This window comes from Neopsephotus bourkii, unplaced genomic scaffold (assembly GCF_033783945.1).
Source record: "Neopsephotus bourkii isolate Nb327-2 ecotype Australia unplaced genomic scaffold, CSIRO-AGI_Nbou_v1 NB_234, whole genome shotgun sequence".
Lineage (NCBI taxonomy): Eukaryota > Metazoa > Chordata > Aves > Psittaciformes > Psittacidae > Neopsephotus > Neopsephotus bourkii.
The window spans coordinates 2,438,630-2,458,942 of record NW_026900744.1 but is presented as its reverse complement, the minus strand read 5'-3'; the positions used below and the strand labels follow the sequence as shown (position 1 = coordinate 2,458,942).

Here is a 20,313-nt window from a genome sequence, read left to right as displayed (position 1 = left end):
CAACATCTAATCTTTCATTTGACACCATTTAAAGAGGTCAATATGTTCTTTGCTCACTAGATGTTTGTTGGTTACCCATGCTTTCTTGAAACTCTTTTTTACTTGTTACAGGCTCTTGTAGGCATTGGGGGGGGCTATGGAAAATGTTAAAAATAGAGGCCTGTTTGGTTTATTAGGTGAGTTTAAGGTTCCTTCATTGTTTGATGTCAGAAGAACAATTAAGTTTTATCTGAGCAGAGCAGAGTGTCCCTAGATGCAGGTTACAGTACATCCAGTGATACTATTAAAAGAAAGATTGTTTGTTGTTGCATTGGGGAATCCTTATAAAACATCAGGAAAACTGCCTGGAAGAATATAAATGTGTTCAGGCATTGGAGTGAAATATTCTTAAATGGCAGGGTGATGGCCTGTAGCTGGATGGGTTTCAGAGTAGCTGTTTTGCTGTGATTGTTGCTTTTCCCAACAGTCATAAATTGGATATATTGGAACCCTTATTCCCCCCCCCCCCACCTTGAGGCTGCTGCTGGTTGGAGTTACAGTCCCGAATCCAAGGTTTTGTAACCAAAGGGAGAACATCTGCCCTTGCATTCATGAAATAAACCTTGATGGGTTTTTGTTTTGATAAGATGCATATGTGGTTTCCATGTTATTGGGCTTTTCCTGTGTACAGACCAACACACTCCTGCAAGATTTCCTTTATGTAGTTGTATCCCATGCATTCAGCATTGGCACTGTGTCTCAGTCTGTGATCCGATTCCCTGAGCTCTCTGAAGCTCACCTTCCTTGAATTGCTTCTTGTACTTATGAACAACTTAAGATCACATTGTGGTGGTGAGAGCCCCCAGGGTGCGGAAGTTCAGGTGAACTTGCATCTAGGTGAGCATCATCCGGAGACCATCTACCTTGGTCGCCATAGTGGGATTAGTCTGACCAAAGATGGGCTTCCTACCTGAGCTAGACTCCTTGCTCACTGAAGAGATGCTTTATGCATAGCCAGTGGAATTAAGAGCATTATTTCTCTTGTTCTAAAGGAGATTCCTAGGGCAGGACAGATGAATTGTGCCTTGGAAGTGACCATTTCACCTGACTGCCTGTACAAGCAGGGCTGGAGAGACCACCTCCCCAGCACGTGTGACCTTAGTTGTAGTAAATTCATCCATGCTATAGAGCTTGTCCTGTCACATACAGTTAATTTCCACAGACTGGAAAAAGCAGAAGCATCCTGCTACTGCTTCACCCCTCTTTTACCTGCCTATTGAGTTAAAAGTCAGCCTCTAGTGGTGAAGAAGATACATTCCCTGTGACGGTGGGACAGTTCAGAGTAGAAGTAAACTCACTCTTGGTTGCTGCCAGCTTCTCCAGCTCAGCTGCACAGATCCCTTGAAACCCCAGCACCAGAGATTGGTTCCAATACTGATCAGGAAGTTTAGCTTTCAGACAGTTTTTATAGCTACTAACATGATTTGATTTTCATTTTAAAAAAGTACTAAATGTATCCATTGTTCTTCATCTGCCCTACTTTAAAGGAAGCTAAAAGTCATCAGCTAAGGTGTGTCTGACACTTTGGAAAGAGGAGTTTAAAGAAAACCATAAACACATATGGAAATTAGAATTAGTGAGAATTAGTTAGGGCTTTCTGACCAGCATCATCCAGATCCATGACGCTAGCTCCGTGGAACTGCAGAGAGCAAGAAGAAGAGCCACGGATGATTTCTTTATTAATTGCCTTCCTACAGCCCCTTCCTACTTGTGTGTCAGTATGGAGGGTTCAGAGTTAACACTGACCCTTTCTTAAATACTGCATCTGCTCTGTTTGTTCCACCTTTTACCTTCTCTGTATTTTGTTGTCTTTGTTCTCCTTACTGTTGTAATATTGTCACCTCTGTAATTTAAATTATACACTAAAGAGTTGCATGAGTCATGTTCATGAGGGAGCTGTTTACCCATGAGTTTTGGGGTATCTTATTGGGGCAGCTTATTTAACCCTTATTTCTTAAGGAGAAAAAACAGATGTATACAGGAAGCTTCTCACAAGTCCTTAGACTTGCAAATACAGGTGTAAGCTTTGGAGCATGAGGCAAGCTTGATTTATTTAGATAAGCCATTTTAAACTTTCTTTTCTCTTTTTAAGCACCATGGGCTTGGAGATAGGTTGCATGATAGGCTTGACCCAGACGTGATTGTGAGTTTTGGGATTGTTTGTTTATGAAATTGTAATACTTAGGTTCTGTCTGGTGTTACTGAAATACTATATGTAAGTGCCAGCTGTTCTAACGAGAAGTAATTGGGACAATTAATAGCTCTTGACGCTTTTTATTGTCTTTATTCTCTTTTATATCGTCCCTGGTTCTGCATCCTTCCTGTGTAATTGCATGTTGCAGGAGACATAACCCTTCTGCGTGCTGCTCGTAGGTCTCCTTTTATTCCTCCTGTACCTCTTTTCTGATGCAGCCACCTCACATTCTTCCCCAGATCTTTTTCTGATCGCTGTCTCAAAGCTTGGAAACATCAGCACATTAATCCCCCTTTCAGGTTTTTATCTTTGTTCTTGTTATTGATATTATTTGGCCTGAATGCAAGGTGTATAACACGCTGTATTACAGATTGGTTTAAAGCAAATCCATCAACTGTTCTAAAATTAGGCAGTGCTGGTTGAAAGACCCAGCTCACATTTTTTATGCGGGTTTTTGTGCTCATACATAGGCACATTAAAAATGGCTGAACTCATGTAAATCTCCCTCGTAAGTCTAGAGTTCTTCAGTGTCTAGGTCCTTTCATTATTTACAAGTAAATACATTTTAAAAATGTAGTCATAAATCTTTGAAAACGTCTTCATTTGTGCTCAGTTGAAACTTTGCTAACTGTATTATACAAAACTGACAGTGATGTGGAAATGTTTTAACTCTCTCTGTAGGTAGGGTTGAATCCTGCTTGCAGTGATAGGAAAACAGGCTGTAGGATTTAGGATGTCTGTTGAATACAAGTTACACTATCTCTGAATTTAAAAGGAAGAAAATTAGGGGATTGTAAGCATTGAAATATATATTCCTGAGCAAAAAGTAAAAGAATTGGGAAAGGGGGAAAAGAATTGCTGCTATATCTTACTATTGTATTACACGTTTACCTTAGGATATATGCTGCCTTTTGCTTTCAGTCTCACAGCACTGACTGTGGGTTCTTTCAAATGTACTGAAAATTGGACAGACAAGATGTGCCCTGTGACCGAGTGGATGCTGTTTTTCACAGCATCAGTTAGGAGGCGGGAGAGGAGCACAGAGCCAAGGTCCCAAGGATGTTGCTGGCCTTCAGATGTGCTGGGAAGGTGCTGAATCATCTTCTCCAAACCCTTCTTGCATTGTAGATGCTGGACCATCTCCCTTGTTGTTCTGTACCCTAACATTCACAGAGTACACCTTTACTGTGGTTATTCACATACGTGCATGCCTGAATCTGTGTGGACACCCAGCTTTCAGGTTTGAAGATGAAGATGTGGTTCCTATCACTAAGATTTTTCTTGTAATCAGAGCTATTTACATGTATTCATTTTGTTACCTCTGTGCTCTGGTGTGCCCTGGAGAGTTTTGTTCCAGTCTCCCAGTGTTCAAACATAAGTATCCACAGTGGGATTTGCAAATACACACATCTTCAGAAAATTGGTGTGTGATACTTAAAGCAGCTACGCAGCATCCAAATTACACATCTCATAAGGCATGAAAAAGAAAGTGGGCAAGCAACATTAAATAGCATATTTGTGCAAAAGCAGCTGAAGTGTGATTTCTGTGGGAACTGTGACTACTTGCCTAAGCTTCGTATCTAAATTCCTCATTTAGTTGTAAGTATATGGGAGGATTTTTTTGCCTGGTTTTGCATCTCAGTGTCTTTTCATTCCAGACATCTCTAAGGAGCTGGGTCTCGTAACTACTCTTGCTGGATTTTGTAATTCTTTTCTTTCTCGGCACAGATCAAAAAGGTGATAATTTTTCTGGGTATATCTGTGGCATATTTAATCTCCCCAGCATCAGGAGGAATCTCAGTGCACCAGATAGTACATAGCATCAGCAGCAGAGCTTGTACAGCTTGTCAGTGGGGTCCACAGCAGGGACAGAAGACAAGGCAGGGACAGGTTCCTGTGTTCCCAAGAGGATCATCAAATAAAAGAAACTAATAAAAGCTCTAAGCCATGTCAGTTATCTTTTTCACCTACCATTTCCTAAAAAATTGTGTGGTATTTCAGTCCTTTTGTGGGTAGTGTAAGGCTATCATGACTGTTACGTATTTTGTAGTGAAAAGCTTAAAAATCTGATTTTCTCTCAAATACATGAATTCACTAACCTTAAAGAGCAGTTGCCTGAAGAACATTTTCAGTGGCATGCAATGTTACAGTCTCGATCATCTACTCCTGATTGATTTCCACAGGGCAGTTGGCAGGGTGTTTTATTTTGCTAGTTGTTTTTAAGCTGTTCAGTACCTAAACAAACTGTTTTTATTTATTTATACACTTGATTGTAATCTGTTCAAATAACAGTAGGAAAAAACTTACTGTAGGGTAAGTAACCTATTTAACCATTGTTTTTCCCTCTGTGCCCCTAGCCCATCCCATCTCCTGCACACACATACAGAGAATGGCAGTCTGACTAACTTGGACTGTTTATTGTTTTGTTCCTGTTTTCTTTCTTGAAGCCTGACTTTGGGTTAGGTGCCATGAACAGTTTGGTCCTGGCTTTCCATCCACGTTTGTGACTTTCAGCATCACCAAATTAAATGTTAACCTTTTCATGTTCCATTGTCATTTTATGGTTGGTTTTAAAATAGTTCATTTCTCCTCTGTGTACTTTCATGAGGGGTCTGCAAACCTGTATGTTCCCTTTTTCTCACCCTTTCGTGTTCCCTTTTTCTTCTGTTGCTCTTTCTTAGTCAGTCACATAGTGAATTTGCCAGGGGTATAGGTGGTGGAGGGTGTTTATAGTTATTAAAAGATCTGCTGATGGAAAGGCTATTCGTGAGCTCAGTGTTGTTAAAGGTAATGTTGATGTGGTATCTTGAACTGGAGACTGTTTCCGCAGAGGTTCTTGAATTACTGCATAGGGCAAACCCTAGTGCTTGCCTTGTGTAATGTCCTTTCCCAGCCCATTGTCTTCTATTAAATCATTTTGTAGTTCAAATCCATCTTGTACTGTGGCGTGTGTCTCCTTTGTTCCTCATCCACCTGCACCCTCCTATCTGTGAAACAACAAAATACTCTTCGATCAGAATTAAATATTAACTTGACGATAGGAATGTCTTGGAAAAGAATAACGCAGTTCTAGGCACGAATGTTTTAGTCCTCTGGAAGAATGGAAAATGAGGTGATGGAAAATGCCAGGTTGTAGTTTGCAGGCAGCAGCCTTTAAGTGGTTTGCTCTAATCATATTAGAATAGAATTAAACAGAGTTCTTTATTTCGTACTGCAGTGAAATAGGGCTGTTACTGACCATTTTCTCCTCCCTCTTGCTTTGATTAGCGTGAAAACTCAGGCAGCAAAAATTAGAGGAGTTCTGCAGCAGCGCACAGAGAAACTGGTGTGAGAAGGTCTGAGTTGGAGTTTTGTGTCCTTGCACATGAGAGCTCTGGTGCTTCCCTAATAGACTGAAAATGAGACCACTGCTGCTTTATAAGAGGTCTGTTCCAGCCACATTGCTCTACAGCTTGGCAGATGGTGGCATGTGAATGGTTTCATATTGATTGGATGGATTTGCCTCGGGGTAAGAGGGGTGTGGGTCCTTAAAGATGCACTTCTAGATTTGTTTTTTCTTTTTTTATTTAAAGAAAAAAAAAAGTGTATTTATAAACACTTCTCTTTAAGTGAGAGGAGTGTGTGGTAATGAAAACACTGAGGTTACCTGGAAATAAGAAGTCCTTAAAAAGATGATCACAAAGACTAAAAAGCTAAGAATACTTATTTACTGAATGATTACGTTTTTACATTAGAAGAAAGTGACACTTTTAATTAGTGTTCAAGGCATATGGTGAATGAGAAAATAAGCTTATTTCATGCAAACAGAAATCGATGCAAATAACCTTTCTCCTCATACAAAAAGGGATGACTTGAAACTCAATACATATTCAGGAAGGTTAAGTCATTACTGCATCACTTTACTATTAGTTTAAGGCCAACAAAGGAAATCACTACTCTGCATATACTTAGCAAGGATTGTTGTAAATGAAAAAAGTAGGTGATAGTACTTTATAGATGATAGATTTGAAGAAGCCTCTGTCCATATAATGCCGTTTAATCTCAGTAAATAACCTTTTGGGTTCTGCCTTAGCACAGGTAGTTGCAGGAGATGCCTCAGTTCTCCAGCAGTTCATCCCAGCTGGGAAAAGGTATTTTGTGGTGCTCTTTGTGTGTGGTTCTTTATGACACCTCTCTTTTGGGCTTCAGTCTTGTAAATGTTGTTTGTAAATCCTTCGGTATGAAATGACTTTACAAATGTGTTTGTACAGCACCTAACACAAAGATCCCAATCTCATTCAGGCCTCTGGGTGTTGCTGTACAGTGGTGAGTGAATGTGTGTGTGTATATATACATATATATTTAGTAGTAATGGAAGTATTCCTTGAGGTATTTGACCTTAAATAGAGGAGAAAAGAATACTTAAATAGCCTGTAGACACGTAGGGATGGGGACAGTCTGATAACTTGGGAGACTTGGGTGCTATGGAAAAGTGGATCCTTTCTGTGTATTTCAGTCCTGCGCTCTCATGTGTGCAGCAGTGGTTTCATAAATGAATTAAAGCCAAAATACGTCATAGCCGTATGTTATCAAGGGGTCTTCATATCTGCTTGAAGGTGTAAATTCGTATATTCTACAAGGCTCTACCCACATGTGAATTATTTACATGCTGGATTTGGTGTTCCCATGAAAGAACGCTGTTGTGCTGAACTTAAAGCTGATGTTGTATCTTGTGCAGTACGCACCATTTCTATGGGCGTGCTTTCCCTTTTAATTACACTTTGTTCTCAGAACTGATTGGATTTTATCGTCTAGTTCATATTTGCTGAAGGAAACGCTCCTGTGTAAATTTTAAGGTCCCTTTAAATAGAAAAAGAATGGTAAAAGTTAACTGATTTTAGGGATTTAGCATGTGGGCTCACTTCTGGGCATGAAAAGGCATAAACCAGTGCAGAAATCCGTATCTTTTATTCCCCCCCCCTGCTTGGTAAGTGTAGGGGGGGATTTATACTGTATATCACAACCAGCAGCTATTCCAAGAAAAATCTTTTAAGATGGTTACTTGAATCTGTGTACACTGCCCACCTGGTGGTTATGGAGTGAACTGTTACTTTAAAGAATAGTTTAAACAACAGCCATGTTTGGGGCAGGCTAATCTTGCAAAGAGAGCAGTACATATAACAGGAGTCTACAGTGTGATAAGGGGAAAATTCAGCTCACTGACTAGATGTTTTAATGTGCGAACTCTAGGGAAATAACATATTGACTATTCTGTTGTGCGCAAGAAAATTGAAGAACCCTTTGCAGACAGAGGGCTTGCAAAGGATTCTTCCTGTTTCTCTTAACCAAAATCTGTGGCAAGATGTTTGAAATCAGCAGGACGCTTAATGCTGCTTTGTTAAATAATGAGGTAATATTTTGTCACTTTTTTCTGGGCAGCATCTGTTTTTATTTTTCTCCTTTTTCATATGTTTGTTTGAAGGATTCAGTTTAATCTTATGAAAGTAAGAGATTTGGGGGAAAAAATCATTCTTCAATTTATTATTTTTTTTTTTCCTTTTGATGCTTTTGGAGAATTGGGTTGTCTTTTATTTGCGGTTTCAATCGGCTGCTGTTGCCTAGGACATTATGCCACGTAAGGCTTCTAAACTGCACAGAGTAGGTAGTTATTAACGCTGAATTGGCTTCTGGTATAGTCCATCTGGGCTCTGTATGAGAGAGCTTGCTAGCGGCTACTGATGCTAAGATACCCGCAACCTTTGGGATGTATGCGTGGTGGAGAGGGGCTCAGTGATATGAGATCACTTCTTTTAAGGGAAACTGTCATTAATGAGTCAAGAAACTGCTCATTTATGGTAAGGAGAGGGGGGTGGGGGGGGCTGGGAAACAACCCTGTGATTTCATTTTGATATTGGATTAGCTGTTTAAGACAAGTTTCTTTTTGTGGGGATGGAAGATTGCATTAAAAATATGCTTTGCTCAGGGGCTTTGCTGGCTGATGCTGGAGAGGCTGTATAGGGAATGTGATGCTTTACAAATGTCACGACCATGATGTGGTGGTCAGTGCCTTACCCTGTAAGATAAATGGTACTATTGGAAACACGAGAATAAGGTTGACTTTTTCAACAATAGGATTCTGCCTTTGTCTTTACGGAGGGAGGCCTCTGAGGATGTTTGAGCATTTGTTTCAGTGTTCCCCAGAAAGACTGCGTGTGTGGGGTGCTTTTGGGGAAAGTGGTCAGTGTTCAGAGTACCTGGGTTTCTAGGCGGATAAGATAGCTGATGTTTTAAGAGGAGCAGCGTGCAATTATTGTTTCAGAAAAATGGCTGAATCTTTTGATGTGCATAACGAATTTAGAGTAACAAAGTCGGCTGAAGTTGAAAAGACTTACAGATAATTTCTGGATGCCTTTTTTTCGGTGTTGTTAACCCCTGAAGAGACCTGGAGTAAAAATTTGCATTACAAATCTAACTTTAATATTCGGTGTATATTTGCACAAGAATGTATGGTAATAACACTAGCTCTGTAGCATTTTGATGCCTGTGTGTTCAGTCTAACAGGACACTTAAATTTGAGTTAGGAAACCTTATCTTACGAGCTAGTTTAATCCTTACTATTTTTTTTACCAAGCTACAAATATGCTCCAAAAGATGCGTGGAGAAATCCTCTCTGCAGCCTTTTACATTGTTCATATTTTAATTGAATTCAGTGCTCGTTCCAAAGATAGATTGTCTGATGTCTTTTAAATGCCATTTTTCTCCTTGCTTGGTCTGTTTGTAGCTGGGGTTTTATAAGCTTTCTATATTTCATATGTTTTATTGGGTGTGTTTGGTCTTTCTGTGTGTTTGAGTGTGTCTACGGTTTTAAAGACATTTAAAATGTGCAGAATGTCAGTTCAGAGCTGAGCAGTTTGAGGGCATATTTATGCTTTAAAAAATACATAAAACTTCTAGAACAAACATTATCTGATCACGTATTTTTGCTAATGGTTTTGGTGGTTTGTAGCCAGGTTTTCTTTCTCCAGGAAAGAACTAAGTGAGCTTATAACATGGCCCATCCCAGCTTTCTCCGTTTACAGCTCCTCTGTTTAAAAACGCTTGCAGTGATACTGAGTTTTAAAAAATGATATTTGGCTGATGAAATGAATGCGTGGATGGTAAAATTGAATGATTCTGACATACATTAACTGAGAATACTCGCTCGCTTTAGATGAGGTGAACGTGAATTCAGGGGTAGTTGCAATTACAGGGTGCCATGCCTTGTTACTTTGGCCAAAACACGCTTCAGGAAAATAACTCCCAAGTAGGAGAAGGGCATGAATGCTTCCTAACTTGTGAGAATTGGTAATAAACTTGCTGTGGTCGGGAGAGGGTAAAATATTGCTGTTTGGAAGCGAAGTTTTGTTAGTTTGTCAGTGGCAGTGAGCGGAGGATTAATGAGTGTGCATTGTTAAATTAAGCACGTTCCTCTCTAAGGCTGATGATGGGGGGGGGGAGAAATGCTTTAAACACCCAAAGTTTGCCGATGTTTTATTTATTGTAGAGCTGAAGAAAGATGAAGCGAGGTGGTGAAATGATGCTGAAATACTACTGTTGTTCAGAGGGAGCTCTGATAAATAGGTGCCTGCTGTGCCTTAGACGGCATCAAGTGGCAGCGCTATCAAATCCACTTGTAAAAATATGTATTTTTAAAACCTCACCGGGCAGAAGGAAGGGGAGAGATGGTTTATTATTAAAATCAGTAGTACCTGAAAATAAATGCAGCTTTAAACGCACGTCGGGAGTGCTTTTGTTGTGCCTTTAAGCCTAGAGGCAGATCATTAAATATGCATTTCTCCGGAAAGCAACTGTCGAAAAAGATAAGGTGGTTAAAATACGCCGGACCTGGGAGACGGGCGGGCAGGAGGTAAGAAGATGTAGGCACTGAAGCATGGCCGAGGTACGACACTGCCACGGCCGAGGGCTCCGGCGGGGTGGGGAAAAAATAAATAAATAAGTACAAAATAATAATAATAATAATAATAAAAATAATAAAAAATATAAGGAAAAATGGAGGGATGCGTGGTGTTTCTTCAACCGGGCCTTAATTACTAGACACAAGCAGCAGTTCAGAAATCTGGTCTCTGTTGTTGCAGAGGTCACCCCATCATTAACACTGTCAATCTGGCCGCGGCTAATTTCAATAGCACCTGATGTCGCAACGCCCTCCCCGCGCGGCGGCGGCCAATCAGCGCCCGCCCGCCGCTGACAGATGGTCCCATAAATGGCTGTAACGGGGGGACGCCGGCAGCCAGTTCCAGCAGGGCCCGCGCCGCTCCGCCCGCTGCCGCCGCCGGGGGCCGCCGCTCGGGGACCGCGGTACCTGCGGGGAGGAACAGCCAACAAAAGACCACAAAACAGCAGATTTGTGCTTATTATTATTATTTATTATTATTATTTATTACTATTACTATTATTCTCGCTGCACAAACGTCTAGCACTGTGCTTTGTGGATTTTTTTTAAAGAAAAAAAATATAATAATAAACAAATAATTCCCCGAAAACCTTAGCAAATCTGTAGAAGAGTTGAAGCCTTTCAAGACCCAATATTTGCCATTAAGAATGGTTATGGTAGGTATTAGTAGATTTAAAGATGGGATTGTAGCGGGTTTATATAGAGGTAGATCTAGAAGCTAACATGTCCAGATTTTCCCCAAATCTGCATCATTCTCCGTCTGTGTTTTCACATGCATTTAGTTTTTCTGCTACTGATGTGTTTGTACATGATCTCTCCCTTTCTCCCCCCCTTTCTCCCTTTCTCTCTCCCTCTCCCTCGCTCCCTCTCTTTCATATTTAATGTGTGCGTATCCTTTAATAAAGGATGTACTTTGTCGTTTTAAGGTAATCGCGATTTCTCTCAGAATAAAGAGAAAAGAGCTCATTTCTAATGCAAGGCTGGTATGTGGCTAACCGAAATGCAAAAAGGAAGAAGAGGCTTTTTTTTAAGCAGTGGGGGGGGGGGGGGGGGGTTGGAAGGAGGGAGTTAATTTCCACATTGACATTTTGGAGATACAAATGCCGAGCAAAATCCAGTGGGGGGGGGGGGGGAATGGGGGGATGGTGGATGGAAGAGGGGGGGTGGGAAAAAAAAAGGCTCGAGATTGGTAATTTTCTTTTGGTGGACTGCGCAATAGGTATGGTAATTTTAAAAGAGGGTGATTTATATGAGCTTCAGTAAATGCTGCATATTGTATTTCAAAGAGTTTCCTGTCGTGACCTCATAAAAAGAGGAGGAGGCTTGTATGTGTTGCAGTGCCTAGTATATGTCGATTTTGTTGCATCGTTGGGCAGCAGCGCTGTAAGAAGGAATGTCAGCTTTTACATAACGCTCTTTTTGCTTTCGACTCTGTGAGGGGCTGTAAGGGTCCATCTTTGTGATCACAGATGGAGTGGAATGGCTTGAAAATGGTAAGTGAACGGGGAGAGCCTGCTCGTGGGGGTTTTGTCTCGCTTCTCGTGTGCCTCGCGGATTTCTTTTGTTCGGGGCGGTGGATCGTGAGTCATAAAATAAAATTAGAGAGCCTTGTTTGGGGGGTATTATTTTTTCTTATAGGGGGATATGCCTGCTTGTGTGTGTGTCTATATATCTATATATCTATTTAACGTATCTAACGACGATGGCACTCCGCCGCGTTCCCATTGAACGCTGCATTTCAGTGGAGCGAGGATGGTCTCTGCTGACAGTCGCGGTGTCATTGTACCGCATGTGCCTGGCGGATCAGGCAGCCGGTGATGCCTTTTAATCTCCGTTTGTATTACACCAGCCTTAAATACAAACCTAATAATCGCCTCTCACATCCAGGTATTGCGTCTCCCATGGAGCCGGTGCTGTAGAGGATGGATGGGTGGATGGATGGATGGATGGATAGATGGATGGATGGATGGAAGGGTGTGTGGGGTGGGTTTTTTTGTGTCGGGGTGTGGGGGCTGGGGGGTGGGAGCCGTGTTGTTCTGTGCTGTTTTAAATGCCGGTAGAAGTCAAAGCCATTTATGTGAAAAATAGTATTTCTATTTTTAGCCTATATTCTCCTGGTGGAGGAGCCCGGACGCGCTCGCCTCGTCCCTTCTTTTGTGCTTTCCTTACAGATTGTGCAAAATGGCATGATCAGAACCAAGTGCCGGGGACTCGGGGATGGGGGACCCGGAGTGGAGGGGGGCTGGGGCCCGTCCCTCCTGCCAGCACTGTGGGGTGATGCTTGAGGGGCATGGGGTGTCCCCCCCGTTTTCCCCTTTAATTTTAACGTTTTTCAGACTTTTGCCGTGGATATTTATTATAAAGGGGAAGGGAGTGGGGGGGCCGGGGGGGGGGAAACAAAGCGACGGTCTTTTCCCATTCTTACAGGATTGTCTTTGTCTAGCTGCTTGTTTTGATGGGTGTAAAACAAATAAGATTAGACTGAGCAGCCGAACTGAAAGCGATAGCTGGGAGGAAAAGCCAATGAAAGGTTGCCGGGGAAACGAGCATAGGGGAAGCTGAGTGGGGGAGCAGGTGGCAATCATGTGGGAATACTGCAAACAGTGTAAAAAAAAAAAAAAAAAAAGAAAAAAAATCCAAAAAAGAAAAGCAGGGGCTACCTCGATTATCTGTGCTGTTCTTTGTGGCAGTCACAACTTTAATTATTCTTTATAAATAGGTGTTAATTACATTTCTGGCTCAGGCTTGCAGTGATTTCTAGAAATCTGGTTTTAAGCATCTGTTCTTTCTCCTCTGCAAAAGGGGGTTATCTCCTTTTTTTTTCCCCTTTTCCCCCCTCCCTGCTGTGAAGTTGTATGTGCAAAAAAAAAAAAAAAAAGATAGGAAGGAATCCTTGGAGGCAGTATATATAAAAAAAATAAAATAAATGTAAATTATATTGAATGAAGTTGACAGAGGTATAATAGTGAACTCCCACAGCTGATAGCTTCTGCAAATCATTTCTTAGAATTTTCCAGCAAATGTCCCTATGAGAACAGTAGGTAGAATGAATTTACCCTAAGCAGTGATTTTGTGTTAAGTGATATTGGTATTTTTGCAAAATCAGATGGTTATATGGCAGAATAATCGGTTCAGGGGAGTTCACCATATCCGAAGGTTTAGGTGCTGAGCGGAATTTACAGAAATAATGAGATTATTCCTCTCTCCATCTCCAGCCCCACCTTTAGCCACAGTCTGTTATATAGATCTGCTGGAGAAATACCCACTTCCAATGTCAGGCTCCTCGTGGCAACTTTACTTTTTAAACTGTGGCTGAATGTTTTGCTAATTGTGATGTATTGTAGTGGCAAACAATAATGGCAAATAGCTGTTGGTGCTAGAAGTGTTAAAAAAGCGTAGTAGACTAGTGAGTGATAGACAGTAGCGTAAAAGATATAAAAAATGTGGTTGCCCAGAAAATGCTCATCTATCACACATCAGGAGGCACAAGAGAAGCAAAGCGAGAATATAGAACACGCCTTTCTCTCTGTCTTCAGATTTTCAAACATTTTTTACTTCCTTCCTTCCTCTGGTGCAGGGTTACGCTGAATGCTAATTCCGGCAGGAATGGCAGTGCTTGGTTGAAAGAGGAATTAAAAGGAATTAAATCCCCCCCCCCCCCCTTTTAATTTGCTTTGTTTTAAGTGTTGCTTCTGCTGCAGTCCTTTCTGTTGAAGAAGTAATTGAATGGCCCTCTGCAAACTGCACTGCTTTACAATGTGGAGGGGGGAAGTAATCTTGAGGGTGTGTGTGCGGGTGTAAAATTGTGCGGTTTACAGGCTGTGCATGTGCAGAGATGCATTCTGACATGCATTGTAGTTGTACGTGAGAGTAAAATAATTTTTCTTCTGTCCAAAACAGAGGTGCTGTGTTCTAAACCCGTTAACTAAGTCATGACAATAAATAAGGGTGCCTTTTATTATACACAGCTGCATTGTTTGCTTTAAGAGTCATCAGCTAGTAGTTACATTTTCATTTTCTGTGCAATTTGGTGTTTCTGCAAAGATTTAAAAAGAATGTCATCCTTGTTTTATGGTGCACGTGTTCCTGCCCCGATCTTCCTCTTTTCTTTGTTTTAAGATTATATTAATGAATACAGCCTGCATGTACATAGGGACATTTTCTTTTGGCATGTAAAAGATGGCATTGTAAATCCTCGTATAGAAACCCAGCTATTAAGTTAGTGAAATTGAATTAAGATTGCGACGAATACTAACAGCTTAAAACGTGAAACCTCTTTCTTTACAAAAAGGTAGAGAAAACATAGTTATCTGTAGACATGACATTTCTTCTTTCCTTTTAAATTGTCTTGGTGAACTACTAGTCAGAAAGGATGCAATTTTACAGTTGGATATTGATGCAATGTGAATACCAGCCATCAGTTTAAAATCTCCCCATGTACTCCAGTGATCAAGTTCCCATGCTAGATACAGGGATGTCTCTCCACTGTTGATGGCTTGGTTGCCTCCTTTGCTTTCTTCCTCTTTATTAATTTTACCTTTTTGAGCTCTCTCAAAGTGAGCGGGAGCTGTTGTGACAAAGGATGGTTACAACGAGCTGGAAGGGCTATACTTAAAAATCCAGTTTGAATGGGTTTGGAATAGTCTTCATCATCTTTATTTGGTCCTGTTAAATATTGTGACTATTGAAAGAAAATCCGGTTGCGTTAATCTTACATATATTTAATGTATTAATTTTTTTTGAAATAGCATCTTCCAGGTTACAGTGAATTTTTTTTCCTCAGCCTTCCTACTTGGTATGCTGGGAGTGTGCTAATTAAACACAGGTTATTTTCTGTATGTAATAGTCATGCTGTTGGTACATAACCTAGAGCCACTTCACACACCGAGGTCTTTCCAAAGAGATAAAGAGCGATTGGGTCCCGTATTGTGGCAGGGGAATTTATTGTTTTTTTGGGAACTTGCACTTCCAAAACAATTTCAGCAAACACCCCAGGCAAGAAATGAGCAGTGGCAGAGAGTATGATAGCGAGAGGGAGAGAGATGCAGGTAACTTGACAAATCCACTTGTCTGTTTTGGCAATCTGTGTCCACTAGACAACTCATTTACATGCCTGGACACATTAAAATGTGCATTTGATGGTCTGTGGGACAGCTAACTGGATACACTCCGGTGCACTGGCGAATACTGCAATGCAGTATTTTTTCAATGTCATTGGGGTTTTGGGGGAGAAGTGGGCGCAAAACAGTCTTCTTGCAAGTGAGGTGATGTTAAAAAGACATGGTACCCTGAAAAGGATAGGCCAGATGTAGCAAAATGTGCTAATCTGTGATGGAAAGTCACCCCTCCTCCATTGCACTCCTCTTCTTCTCTTACTCTTTCTCTTCTCCTTTCCATAGTAGGATGGATGAAGAGATGCATATGCATGTATTTGTGTGTGTGTTCATGCGTGTGTATCTTCCCTTCTTGTCTGAATGGACTTTAAGGAAAATGCTGGGATTTGTACGAGGAGGGAAAGGGTGTTTGTGGAATGTAGTGCTGTCCAATTGTTTGTGTAAATCTCCAGTTACCAGCAGTGTGGGACTCCCAAGTAACTTTAAGAGCAAGGCACATTTTGCATTTTCTAAAGAATTTTGTGAAGAGGAGTATAACATTTCAACTCAACAAGTACAATACATTTAACCCTAATGAAAGTAGTGTTTAATGGGGACCTATACCTTGCCTTAGCCTATGCGTTTGAGTATGTTTAACCATTTGAGATAATGTAAGGTGAAGATGTTGTAGAAACGGAGATTCAAAGACACTTTGCTTGCTCGCTGTTTCCCCTCAAACGATCAGTCTTTGCTTTCTAAAATGCTGGAATATTTTAGGTGCAGGGGGCTTTTGTAGGTCAGTAGCTTTACAGCAAAAAGAAGAAAAAGGGAGAAAAGGTCTCGGTGTGTCAGAGGCAGTAATTGTTTAAAATTAGCCATCTAGAAAAGGCAGGAAAGGCTTGGAGGAAAGAGAAGGAGGCACTAATATGTGAAACAGCACTGTGCTAGTCAGGGAGATAATGAGTGATAAATTTGAACTGGTGCAGTGGTGTGATGCCCATTAATTTCTCAGAACCTTGACTTTGCAGGTTTGTTACTCTGTTGTTCACACCTTTAATTATAACCAGTTTTGGATGATAGCTTGGGGGCACTGAAGATGAGCCCTTTTGTTTGTTGTTTACTTATTTAAGTATTCAGACAGAGTTTGCAATAGCATTGGAACATCAGTGTTAGGAATGAAATGCTTTCAGATGAGATTATATGGAGAACGCAGTTAATTCTTGCGACTACGTAACATTGTCTTATTTGTGGCATTTACATTGCTTGCATAAATTCATTAAGAATTTGAGCCCCTGTTGGGTTGATTTGTATTTTCTGTCACTGTGATGTATTTTCCTTAACCGTTTTAGAGCTCCTAATTCATTATCACTGCTCTAAGGCCCCCAAAAAGTAGGGAGGAAGCTGAGAGTCTATCTTAGCTATTGTTCTACCCTTGACTGTCTTATATGAGGACTCTTTACCTCAGTGAAGAGAATCTGTAACAGTCAGGAAGTGCTGCGAACCAGTTAGAAATTGTTAATTAAATGGGATGAAAAGACAGAATATGAAGTAAAAAATAATTAAAAAATAGCTAAACCTCTGTGTGTCCTCTCTGGGAATGGTTTAGTTGCACCATAAAATGCAAGCCTGCCTTTGACAGTATTTAAAGTCATGATGTATATAAAATTCTGTAGTACGCCTTTGTTGCTAAGGCACACGCAGTTGCGTCAGCGATGCTGTTGTGATGGGAAATTATTTGTCCTTGAATTCTGGAACCAAAAACCCAACTAAATTTAATTTATTCTTTAAATATTGAAACTTTATATTTTTAATGGCTTCAAAAGCTCTTACACATTGCGGGTAGTGCGGTCAGTGTCTTTCCCAGTCTAGAGCTGTGCGCCTCTATGTGTCAGAATTGGGGTGGTGGTGTGTGTGATGGCTTTGGAGAACTCTTGGAGGTAAAGGGGATACGATAATGTATGTTTGTTTCAAAACAGACACGAATGACTATGGGAGGTGGCTCTGTCATTCGCAGTGCTTCGAGAAGGTTCTGCACGTAATGCGTCTCTGGCCATGTAAGTGATTTTCAGTGTTGGCAGAGGGCAGCAATGCCACTGGAGCCTTTCCAGTAGTGCAAGTCCTTAAGATCCAGCCACTCCGCTGCGTACCCGGGTGCATTCACTGAGCTGCGGAAGGAAAACCAAACAGCTTCCTCTGGTTCTCCCTTCCTCAGGGATGCTTGGTGGGAATATCCCATCTGACCATCCAAAGATTGCTGCTGGAGCAGGTAACAGCACTGCGCTTGGGCCCTATGTGTGGCCCTGTAAATGCGATTATTTGGGGTAGCCAGTTGTGTTTTGAGCACTGCAACCTATTTACTCCCAGGTTGGATGCAGTTGGAGAGCTTTTGTAAGGACATTAGGGATGAAGGAAGCTTGTGCTTCATATTTTTCCTCCCATTATGGGTATCTCATTATCACATACTGGAAAACTAGCCAAGACAGCAATGCTCACAGTTTATAATTGAAGGTAGATTTGACTTTTCTTATAACATTATGTCTAATTGCACAGCAAGGACAAAAAATTCCAGGAACCAGCTTCATCCCCTTGTCTCTCCTGCTGTATGTCAGGGTAGTTGTCAGAAGTCCACATTTCTCTATTGCTATTAAAAGCAAAGCTGATATTTGTGACTTAGAGAATTATTATTGCTAGACTAAAGTTCTTCAGAAGATTTCGCGTTGGGGATACTTTTTGTTTAATATATGGTTTAATTTAAATTTGGATGTCTGTGATGTATTTAAGGTGTGTGGAAGTCAAGCTGTTTATAGTAGTTCTGGTTTGAGAGGGTTGTAGTAAATTACACACGCAAAGTACTAACAAACCTTTTTGCAGAGTTGAGTGGTAATCTGGGGAGAAGATGGCCATGCCTGTTTTCAGTCTTCCTAAGCTGGCATGTAGACTCCCATAGCAGTCAGCAGTTTGATCTTGAATAATACAAAATTCATGACTAAATGGCATGAAATAACCCATGTTTAAGTCACTATACTGCGGTGAAGTGTTAATGTATTTGCATTTGGGGTAAGAGATATTTGGAGGTATTTGTTTTCTTTTGCTCAATGGAAGCGTTTACAGAGGTGACTTAATTGCTGGACTTGTATCCATCTTCTACTCATCATCCTTGATCTTCAAATGGTGGTCAGTGACTTTTTGCTGTACTATGTGCAGAAGAACTTGGGGGCTAAGACTCAATCCTGTTATTCCTGTAGAGCAGAAGGCACTGTCACGACACCATAAGAAGTAATAATGCATGTAAACAAATGTTCCTTAAATAAAAATAGGTCTAATATGATTGTATATCTTCGTTCCAAATGAAGTTACTGGCAGTAGATGAGTAGGGGGAAGTTGATTTTTAGCAGAAAGCGTGAATGCTGGAAATTCTTCCTAATATGTGTGTGCCAGCTATACTGTGGCAGTGTTGCTGTCGATTCCCTTCCTGTGAGAGCAGCTGTTCAGGGAATTAGTCTCATTGCTTGATGCAGAGGGTCCTGAAAAAATCACTGCACATCTATGGTGGTGACTGTGGCCATTTTTAGTGTGACCATCGATGGGAGCTAACTCCATGATCTAGCACAGTAGCATATTGTTCTTCAGACTAACTGGGCCAGGACAAAATTATCATTCTGTATTTCATGTGCTCTGTGAGAGATTCCGGAGTGCACTTCAGAATTTGACATTGTGTTTGATAATTTATAGAGCACAGTTTATATTTAACTGTAGACACACTAATCCAGGGAAAAAGAGTAGTATATTTTTAGAATCCTTCTTTTATTGTCTGTGCTTGTCATTACCCAAGTACTGAAAGAAGTGTTCACAAATGTAGATGCTCACTGGGGTAGAAACTGAGTTTAATTTTCATCATTAATCTTTGCTATATGCATAAGTGAACGTTACTTTTGTGATCCTCAAGAGGCCTTGCAGCCATACATAGCCATTTTGGCCATGGCAGAAGCCGTGTTCTCCTGAAGTGTTTTGACACCAGGCTGGACCAGGACACCTAGGTTAAATGCCTTGGTGATCAGGGAAGCTTAGGTGATAATACTTGTTTGAATAATGAGGCAGTGTCATTTCTGAGTTCTCCTCCTTTGAGATGAAACACACAGAGGGAGTGAATCCAGCTCTGAGTTTGAAGAGTATGTATGACTGCTGTCTTATAGGGAAAGGTAGCCAATAGGAAGGACATTAACTTGGTTATTTGTGCTTTTTTAATACTCAAGCTGTTCTTACATGTTTAGGCTGTTAAGACATTCCTTGCTTAGTAACATCATACTACTCTGCTGTTCTTCCAGTTGCCTGTTGACACCCAAACAAAACATAATGTATGGGTTTTTTGTTGGGACAGTTGGAATGGCCTGGGTCCCACCATGCCCACAAGTGCCTGTATCTGAGGACTGGGCTCCTGTTGGGTGCATTAGAACAATTGGGTTTTAACCAGGAGTATGTTATCCATGAGATCAGCTCACTCTTTTTGAAGAGAGTCTTGAAAGGGTTTTGATTTCTTGATGTTGAGAGTATGTTTCTTTATTCTGAGTAAGAAATTGGTGAATTCAAATACAAGTTTGTTTGGCAGTTTTAGGAGGCATCTTAATTATTGGAATCAGGAGGATGTTTGATATGGCCTGGGGCATGTTTCCCTTCCTTAGTACAGAGATTAATAGAGTTTATGTCCAGGATAAGCCATTAAGATCTGTTATTCTGACCTGTGACAGATACATATGCATATGTACTTGGTATTTTGTCCTTTATTGATGAATAATATATTATTAATCTATGGTAATGGCTCTGTGATCTTAGCATAGATGCTTTTATGCATGAGATCATTTGAATTTAAGTATTACTGAGATATTTATCTCAGTACCTTAAAACTTCCTCTCATTTAGAAGCCATTGTGCAGATATTTGTGCGAGACCATCAGAGTAAACAGCTGCCTCTGCATGCTGGAAGGTCATTTCTGATCTTTTTTCCACCAGAGATTTCTCAAGTCGTCTTCTTTCTCCTGTTGCCTGTTCACGACCTTT

The 20,313-nt window shown here is 40.8% G+C and overlaps 1 protein-coding gene across 10 annotated transcripts in view; it reads left to right on the top strand.

The window, feature by feature from the left end:
• Positions 1–20,313, top strand: part of ELAVL4 (ELAV like RNA binding protein 4) — an 82,328-nt gene that overhangs the window by 9,690 nt on the left and 52,325 nt on the right. The window contains exon 1 of one of the 10 annotated variants that reach the window (XM_061344859.1): positions 7,429–7,622. The exons of 2 other annotated variants lie outside the window; for them this stretch is intronic. In XM_061344859.1, coding sequence (XP_061200843.1) covers positions 7,575–7,622 — 48 coding nt within the window. In that variant the 5' untranslated portion in view covers positions 7,429–7,574. Of the gene's footprint in view, positions 1–7,428; positions 7,623–7,914; positions 8,068–10,496; positions 10,823–11,032; positions 11,150–11,372; positions 11,660–11,894; positions 12,054–20,313 lie in introns of those variants that run through there. 7 more of the 10 variants (XM_061344856.1, XM_061344858.1, XM_061344863.1 and 4 more) reach the window with 7 other exon arrangements.